This window comes from Vanessa tameamea, chromosome 9 (genome assembly GCF_037043105.1).
Source record: "Vanessa tameamea isolate UH-Manoa-2023 chromosome 9, ilVanTame1 primary haplotype, whole genome shotgun sequence".
Classification (NCBI taxonomy): domain Eukaryota; kingdom Metazoa; phylum Arthropoda; class Insecta; order Lepidoptera; family Nymphalidae; genus Vanessa; species Vanessa tameamea.
The window spans coordinates 4,507,808-4,516,872 of NC_087317.1; the positions used below are offsets into that span (position 1 = coordinate 4,507,808).

At 30.8% G+C, this 9,065-nt stretch overlaps 2 protein-coding genes across 6 annotated transcripts; one reads left to right on the top strand and one right to left on the bottom strand.

Moving 5' to 3' along the window:
• Positions 1-301: 301 nt before the first annotated feature.
• LOC113394975 (luc7-like protein 3) lies at positions 302-6,605 on the bottom strand. 5 transcript variants are annotated; one of them, XR_010309219.1, is made up of 10 exons: positions 6,272-6,605; positions 5,885-6,080; positions 5,508-5,605; positions 4,310-4,461; positions 3,845-3,982; positions 2,910-3,128; positions 2,417-2,595; positions 1,822-1,904; positions 1,542-1,649; positions 302-781 (listed from the first exon to the last, which is right to left on the bottom strand). XR_010309219.1 is itself a non-coding variant. In XM_026632478.2 (9 exons), exons 1-8 carry the CDS (start codon positions 6,374-6,376, stop codon positions 1,858-1,860), a joined length of 1,134 nt encoding a protein of 377 aa, XP_026488263.1. In that variant the 5' UTR covers positions 6,377-6,605; the 3' UTR covers positions 302-781; positions 1,822-1,857. The 5 variants fall into 5 exon arrangements, 3 of the variants coding, with proteins under 3 accessions (XP_026488263.1, XP_026488265.1, XP_064071849.1); XR_010309218.1 differs by having other exon boundaries at positions 1,542-1,904; XM_026632478.2 differs by lacking the exon at positions 1,542-1,649.
• A 596-nt stretch (positions 6,606-7,201) lies between these two features.
• On the top strand, positions 7,202-8,099 carry LOC113395054 (charged multivesicular body protein 6-A). The gene is made up of 2 exons (XM_026632596.2): positions 7,202-7,653; positions 7,740-8,099. Exons 1-2 carry the CDS (start codon positions 7,351-7,353, stop codon positions 8,055-8,057), a joined length of 621 nt encoding a protein of 206 aa, XP_026488381.1. The 5' UTR covers positions 7,202-7,350; the 3' UTR covers positions 8,058-8,099.
• Positions 8,100-9,065: the final 966 nt, after the last annotated feature.

Sequence of the window (9,065 nt, forward strand, 5' to 3'; positions counted from 1 at the left end):
TAAAATTAAATATTGTTTCTTTCCTTTACCTTAAGGTTGCCTGGAAGAGATCGCTGTTTTAGCGATAATGCCGCCTCTTGTGCATCTTTCTTAAACGTAACTAAACTATGTGTTTACTGGTGTACAATAAATAGTATATTGATTTTTTTTATTTGATATTATTATATGATTGTATCGTAATATATATATATATATATATATATATATATATATATATATATATATATATATATAATTATAAGTAGTTAGTAATTAATTCATAGTATATTCTAACGAGGCAATTGACAATAAAAGACAGTCGAATTATGGTATTGTTTTATTATATTAATATGGACAATCCCTATTGGTTCACACTTTATAGTCATACAAAACAAATTAATCACAATTATATTATAACGAAATAAAAGTTCGATAAATACCTGAAGTCACTCCTCAGTGGTATCTGGTTTACAGAAATAACCTTCCTAGGGAAAAAAAACATTTGCCGAGGTAGCTACATTTTACACATACTTATAGTCTAATTCGAAATAATAACAAGTTTATTTAAAAACGCAAGACGATACATGCATTTGAATAAACCATTATGGAATTAATAGAAAATTATTATTTTACACGAAACTATTCTATGTCACCTCGAAACCGATGTCCAAAGTGACGGTTATAATCGACGAATGCCTTCGCCTTTTCAGCGGCTCTCTGTTGTCTTAATTTCAAAAGTACCTCATTGTCTGTGGTCGAGACGCCACCGTGGTGTCGATCTTCGTCTATTGTTGTTTGCCAACTGAAAAGTCCATCGATAGGCTAGTAACGAGAATATGAGAACATTTATTATGAAATATACTGCGAACAATGATTGCGATTAAAACATTTTTAAATTTAAGGTTATCTTAGTTGTCAATCATCGTCAGTTTATTTCATTTGGGATAGTGGGTAAAAGATAACTTTGAATATGGCATCAAGTATAAAATATGATATGCATAAACCTTCAAAATAATAACACAAAAGTATGAAACGCGTATTGAAACAAAAGGCTTGTTGCCATATATAGGGTACCTGGAAATGCACAGAAGATGATGTTAAAACAGCATCCGTTTTGTGAAACAAGAAGCATATGGAACATGCTCCCTTCACTTGTCCATTCATTGTAATTTATTCAAAGCGAATAAAACGACGTTGTGACTAGGTTGATCGACAAATTTATTAAAAAGTTTCATTGAAGCCCTACAACAATTGTTTGATGCAGTTTATCGATATTTCGTGACCTATTTCCCAAAACCGAAAACCTAACAAATACCTGGCAGGGCATTCGCGATCTGCACCAGCGGCTCGACCGTTGCAACTCGAAATTCACGACGACGAAACATACATTAAAAATACCTCAACTAGACGACGTCAATGCGGACAGCACATCTAAATTCTCATTGGTCAATCGCTAAGTTCTTTTTTTAATAACGCTTAACATGTTTCAGAAAGATTGCGATTGACCAAAAAGCCTTTCCAACTTGCTCGGCTTCCAGCTATTCATAATACGTATCAAATACCTGCCAAGTCCGTCGGTGTGACGACAACTATCGAATCGAGAGTGCAACGGGGCATTACTCCCCATAGTTTGCCATAAACCGAAGTTTTATTTTGGTACGTTACTAAAGCTGTAAAATAACAGTGTTCAATTTATTACTTATATATTGTATCAACATTCGGGGCGAGATTGTCTGAATCGGTTGTTAGGTTGTCATTGTCTAGTTAAAGTACTGGTGTCGGTTGACTTTTTTGTAGTAGCGTCATTTGTGGATTGAAAAATAACACTATATATATGCTTACCGGTTCGAGGTGCTTATGTGATACCTCAGTGATTCGCTAGTGACGCTCGCGAGAACGCCGGCGGGGACGCTCGTGTGAATTTTCTGAAAATAGTGCTTTGTATCAGTTACGGATGTACACTATATCAAATTAAAATTACAAAATTTAAATGCTTCTGAGCTATGTTATGCATTATATCGTTATGTAATGTTTAAAATGCTTTTAGAAGTGGAGCTTTTGAAACTGCGTTGTGTTAGTATTTATGTGTAGTTTCAGAAATACTATCAGATTAAGCAGATGATTTAAAAAAAAATATGGAGAAATTTATGTTTTGAAATCTTGTATTGGTACAAATAAAGTATGCTAACTACCAGTTAAAAAAATATTTTCAGCAAATTTCGAATAGTACAAAACAAAATGTAAAATATTACAAATATATATTTTTATTTATCGTTTATGAACGATGGTTTTTAATTCGTATTCTAGCAAACATCTTTCTATTTCTCAAACAGAACACTAAACGTCATTTAGTAGCATTAAAAACGAATATTTACTATTTGTCAGTAATATAAAAAAAAAAAAACCCAGAAATTACTGAACACAATTCTTAACTCACTTCTCTCCCTACGATGTTTCCTGTCCCGGTCCCGGTCGCGATCCTTGTCACGATCACGTTCTCGTTCCTTGTCACGATCCCTTTCCCTGTCCTTGTCTCGATCGCGCTCGCGCTCCCGGTCCCGTTCGCGTTCACGATCACGTTCTTCATGACGTCCAGGACGTTCATCTCGATTTGATCTTGGAGAAAATATAAATTACCATTATTTTCATTAATTCTTCAAGCCTTGCATTGTGCACAACTCAAATATCCAAATCTCTACAGAAGTGACGTCACCGTGCCATTGGTGTGTCTTTCCTTTTATTTCGATTTACTTTTTTATGTCTCTTTGCGTTTTTTTTAAGGCAGCATCGCAATGTAAATTTGAGTTGAAGAACTTTATTAATTCAAAACAGTTCAGAAAGTAGAGACAAGATGTAATAAAAAACTAAAAGCTATAACTATTTTTTTTTGTGAAATATCAGGAGAACACAATTAAATTAAATATGACTACCTATGACGCTCTCTTTCCTTGTCCTTGTCCTTGTCTCTATCCCTGTCACGTTCGCGGTCCCTCTCCATTCTTTCGCGATCACGTCTATCAGATCCCAAACCACCGCCACGAATATTACGCTCCCTATCTCTTTCCTCGCGACGTCTTCTCTCCTTTTCTTGTTGTTCTTTCTCACGAGCTTCATTCATTTCTTCATAAGCTTGACGCAATTTGAAGTATCTGTATTGTAACAATGGACATTCAGTATTATATGAAGTTCTTATTTTCAATTATTCAATTTCAATATTCTACTTTGTTATCTATACTTAATATTATAAATGTGAAAGTGACTCTGTCCGTCTGTCGGTCGCTCTTTCGCCAAACCAATGAACCGTATTTGGCAAAATTTGGTATAAAGCAAACTTGAATTCCAAGGAAGGACATAGGCTACTTTTTTGCCTAAAACATAACAACGAACCCCTAAACCGCAAGCGAAGCCGCGGGCGACTAGTGTTAAATATATTCAATATTCTAAAAGATGTAATCCAAAATTATGAATTGCATCGTACAATCCTATAAAAGCTTAGTTAAATATACCATGCTTTTTATTTCAAACAAAATATCTTTTATACTATTTTTTCTTAAGAAAACACAACTAGAAATGTATTTCAAAGTTGATTTTGTCTAGAATGCATTAGATGTTGATCTTGTCAACATTGCAAAATTGCTTAATTACCTTGTTATAAAATTATTTAATTATATGAGTGTACATAGTCTGTGTAGTTAATCTTTTAAAGAAAAATGTTACTGATGAAATAAGCCTGCCACTAAGAACTAATAATTTGTCCTAATAATAATAAATAAATATAAGACAATTCTTTCTATTTCACTTCAATAGCAAATATTGTCCCACATATGCTGAGAGATTTTAAATAGTTGCTTGTAAAAATATTTACCCAACATGTTGTTTTCCCGAAAGATGGTCATCTATTCTCTGTTGTGCATCACCCACAATAAGAAATGCTCCACACACAGGACACACTTCCATCTGCTTCTCTTGAGCTGCTGCTAATTCTGCTGTCATTGACCAGTGGCTGAAATAGTTTTGGTAGTGTTATACATATATACACAACAAATGTAAAAGTATAGTTAATCACCCATTTAATACACAAAACTAAAGACAAACTTGAAACACCAGAAACAGAAAACCCTTAATTCATCCATTCTTGGGTGGGGTGTTCACTTCAATAATAAAATACTTTTAGCTAATCAAACAATTTAAATCACATAAAAACCAAAACATTGTTTTATAAGGCATATTCATTAATAATAGATTATACAACAAAATTTTCATTAAATCTTAAGATTAATTATTTACGAATTATTCACAGAATAATTTAATTATTAATAATTTTAGATACCTATTTTCTTGTTGTTTTAGAAGTGTTTCTTTTTCTTCTTTCAATCTATCACACAGCTTCATTAGACCTTGAGCTTGTTCTACATTCCCACAGGTACCTGCTTCCTCTGCTTCTCTGACTAAAGCACTAATCTTTTCTGACAAAAGTTTTACCTAAAAATATTTCTATCAATACTATTAACTGGTATAAAAAGATTGCATCCTTCACCAAAATGTACAATACATCAACAAGGTGGAACCTCTTAAAGACAGAGAACATTAGAAATATACTCATGTCAGCAAACCAACTCTTCCATATTAGTAGTTTTCTTACTTTATATAGTTACATAAAAGTTTTCAAATCATTCAATTAATTGTTAATATTATGATTTTTTTTTCTTAATCCATTTCTTGTAGAAATTACTATTGATTTATTTATTGATATATGATAAACACATGGTTATCCATTTATTTATTTGTATAGCATATTCCAACAACAAGAGGACAAAGGCCAAAATAACCAACATTTGACCTTGAATTGAAATTATATCATTTGTTAACAAGTAGCACATAGGCACCCAGCTATTGTAGCATATAATAACTATTCTCAATTATTTATCTTAGTGATTTATTTACCAATACCTTATTTCTATAATTCATTAATATTAATCATTTCTTTAATCACCATAGTAATAAATTACTGTGAACAATAATTTAACCTTCCGTTAAGACTTCAGATTATTTGATATAAAAAAGGTAGTATGTGCCAAAGGAGCGAATGTGCTCCATGTTGTTTAATAATTCCTGGCACTACGTTACGTTGTCCAAATATTAATAATTGAAGTGTACCAATTATTGGACTGTGTTTTATTTTCATAAAACCCAGAAAACCCACAAGTGTTAACACATTAGTCGAGAGCTTGTACTATCTATGATATTCATTATGGGTTTGGGTTTAAGAAAAATATATGGTTTTGAGAATTTAATGGAAATTTGGAAGTAAATTTTTTATTAGATTAGTTATATAGAACATTATTCTACAATAGTGTTCTATTATAAATAAAGATTAATCAAGAACTTTTAGTAGTGTACAATGTAATATATGAGTTTTGTTTATTTTTATTCTTTCTTTGATTGGAATAGACCATAGTTGTTCTAAACTCATACAATGAGTCTATTACTTCTCATGGTGAAGATATTTATATAGTGTCCAACATTACCTGCTCCATGTTTTTTTCTGTTTGAGCCTGTGTCATAGGTGGTCCTTCAGGTTTTGAATTCATCAGTTCCAATCTTTGTTTACCTTTTTGAATTTTTCCTAAAATATAAGAAAAATGGTTAATATTATGAATTACTTTTGTTATTTGTGTTTTTGTGGTTATTTACATTATATTGTTCAGAATCATGTTAAAATCATATGTATACATGTTAAGGAAAATGTATTAAGATATTAACAATTAAAATTTAATTTTTCTTCTAACATCAAATAACACTCTGATTATTGATGCACAAACATAATTTAATAATAATCTGTGGTAGAAATCAAGATATTTAAATTATCCATATTTTTTAATAAATTAATTAAAGTAATAATTACTTTCAACGTCACTGATCATGTGACGGCAAAATCGCAGGAACTCTTCAACATATTGAGCTTTCTTGTAAGACCCTTCTGCCTTTTCAAACAGTTCCTTGACTTCATCGTCATGTACTTTTGGACAAGCACCAAGGTCTGCCCGTGTATTTACAAATAAATCATGAGGACAGAACTTAACCATATAATATTTACAATACTGTAACAAAACGGCTAAATTAATTTTTTACTACTAACAACTTATAAAAATACCAGTGGTTCCAATAGGAGATATTTTAATGTGTAGATATGGCGACAAATTTCTACAGACACTGGGTTTTGTGTCGGCATTTTTCTGTCGGTTTAGGTTATTTGCATTTAATAAATATTAAAATAAAGATTGATACTTACTTCTGGATCTTCCCAGTTCGGTTTTTTAATTTTTTCGTTTGGATTAGTGTTTCGATGTCTTCCCATTAACTCGTCAAGCAGTTGTGCCGCTGCTAACACTGCCATGATTTAATAGTTTGTAAGAAGCTAACTCATTAAATCGTACCTACTCTATTTTCAAACCCTTTATAAGTTAGATATTGCTACGTAACAATGCGGAAATAAGCTAGTCGTTTGTTTTAATGACTACATTTGAACGAATATTATAATTATAATGTTAACAATTAACAAGCGACAGTAAAGTAAATGGAACCCGTAGATAATATAAAACGAGTTTCGCAGATTACTTAGCTGCAGATAAAAAAAAATAGACAATCATGAAAGCCAATTGGATTTGCGGCTTATCCTGCTCAACTGAGCATTACATTAATTTTGCTCAATATATTATTACATAAATATATATATATTTTTTTAATTTGTGTATCTGATTTCAAGAATATATGTATATTTACAAATAATGTGTAGTACATTCGATATAATATACTGACTCAATGAAACGATCATGGTTAAACTTAAAACAAAGATTGTCAGCCAAGATGAAGCAGTGGCTAGAGTATATTGATTTCATCGAAGATTTTTTTTTTAAGCAAATAAAATAAAATTTGCTTTTTTTTTTGCTTTTACCTTATCTCACGCACAACAAACTACTAAACGTCGATAAAAATTTGATGTATAGTGGCGCTATTTGTGAGTGAATAGATCTGATACCAGAAATTACCAACAATTTTAGCTAATTTATCAATTATTCTCTGTAACAAAAGCCAAAAAGAAGAAAAATATAGTGCAATAAGTTTTATACAAGTTAGCAACACCATAAAAATTGGTACTAAAAAGACTGGTACCCAGAGCCATTAGGTAAATTTACTGTAAAGTTGTAAACTAATAATGATTGACACTTCAATATGATTGTATTATATTATTGTAATCATTCCTATTTGTAATGTAAGTTGATAATAAGATACGTTTTCAACAGTAATGTTATTTTCCATAAATATTGTGCTTTTATTATTGTTTTAAATATTTCAAATAGTGTAAGTAAAATGGGTGGGCTATTTAGTAAAAGTAAGAAACCAGTCAGTAGAGTCACTGAACAAGATAAAGCAATCTTACAATTGAAGCAACAAAGAGATAAGTTAAAACAATATCAAAAGAAAATTGAATTAAATTTAGAGAAAGATCGGCTTTTGGCTAAAAAATTATTGGCCGAAGATAAGCGCGACAGAGCGAAGTCACTACTTAAAAAGAAAAGATATCAAGAAAATTTACTACTTAATGCTGATATTCAGTTAGAAAAATTAGAACAACTTACGCATGATCTAGAATTTACTCAAATTGAAGTACAGGTAAAGTTAATACTGCAGTATTACCTAATTTACATTGAATTGTTTCTAGAATATTTTTTTTACTTAAATGTATTAATTTTCCTTAGGTTCTGGATGGTTTAAAGACTGGAAACGAAGCTCTGAAAAAAGTTCATGATATTCTTAACATTGATGATATAGAAAAGATTTTGGACGAAACAAGAGAGGGTATAGAAAAACAAAGAGAAATAGATGAACTAATTTCTGGTCAATTAACTGAAGAGGATAATGAAGCCATTGATGCGGAACTCGAAGCAATACTTGATGTGAAGGATGAGTTGCCTGAAGTGCCTACAGATAAATTGCCTGATGTAGTTGAAGAGAAGGAACCTGAAAGACCTCAAAGAACAAAATCTAGCACGAAGAAGATTGCTGTTGAGGCCTGATAATATAATGATGTTTCTATGTTTATAGTATATTATGAATTATTAAGTATATTTTATTATTATTTAAAAATTGTTTATTTAACACCCTTAAGAATATTACACATTTTTCAATTCATCTTTATGAAAAAATTTAGTGAGGAATGTAATTTTAACATTATATATTGGTTATTAAAGGCTTAAAGCATAATTTAATCTCAAAATTACAAGGCATAAAATGCATCACAGCTATAAACACTTGAAAAGTTCTTTCTAACTATAAACAAAAATGAATTATAGATCTTCAATCTGACTCATGACTTAACTTGAAAATGTTAAGGTAGTAAATTTCTATCCAGGTGTATTTTTTTTATGAAAAATGTAATTTATAATTGATCCCACTGAAGATTCCGTTAACTATGTTGGTACTTGGAAGTAGGTAAGTGCTAGTATATAGTATAATTATCCATAATGCTTATAACCTTTTGACCACCAACATTGACTACAGGAGTAATAACAGGTCCAGACAGCCAACCACGCTTTTAGGCGACATCACTTTTGACCCTTATATTAAATATAAGTAAATGATTATTTAAACAGTTTGTTTTAATATCATCCTTATAGTTCAAATTAAAGTGAATAAAATAAAAGCTTGTTCTTTGGAGCATAATCTTGGAATTTAAATAACACCATCGTAAATATATGCTCCAACCTGACGCTGTAGTCGCTTTTCAGCGACAGGCTCGCATTTTAAGGTAGTACGAAGTACGAAGATTTCGTAATTTCAGTTTTTTTATGAAATTGTTAATTTAATAGAAATAAATAGCTTAGGTATTTCTTATGTACATGCTTTAGGTAAAGTTTTATTCATTGCCAATGAATTTAATAGGTAACACCTAATATTAAGTAATTATTTAGCTAGTTATCGTGGAATCACTAGTAATCGAGAGATAGATATTTCGATCGAGTTTTGAATAGGATCCTAATTTGTTTCCTTCAAAATAATACAAAATATAAATAAAAAACAGGTAA

Coding starts and splice junctions, on each gene's coding strand:
- LOC113394975 (XM_026632478.2), bottom strand. CDS start 6,376: ATGGCAGTGTTAGCAGCGGCACAACTGCTTGACGAGTTAATGGGAAGA. Junction 3,983..4,309: donor CTAAAACAACAAGAAAATAG/GTATCTAAAATT, acceptor AAACTATTTCAG/CCACTGGTCAATGACAGCAG. Junction 2,596..2,909: donor AAGGAAAGAGAGCGTCATAG/GTAGTCATATTT, acceptor ATTTTCTCCAAG/ATCAAATCGAGATGAACGTC.
- LOC113395054 (XM_026632596.2), top strand. CDS start 7,351: ATGGGTGGGCTATTTAGTAAAAGTAAGAAACCAGTCAGTAGAGTCACT. Junction 7,654..7,739: donor TTACTCAAATTGAAGTACAG/GTAAAGTTAATA, acceptor AATTTTCCTTAG/GTTCTGGATGGTTTAAAGAC.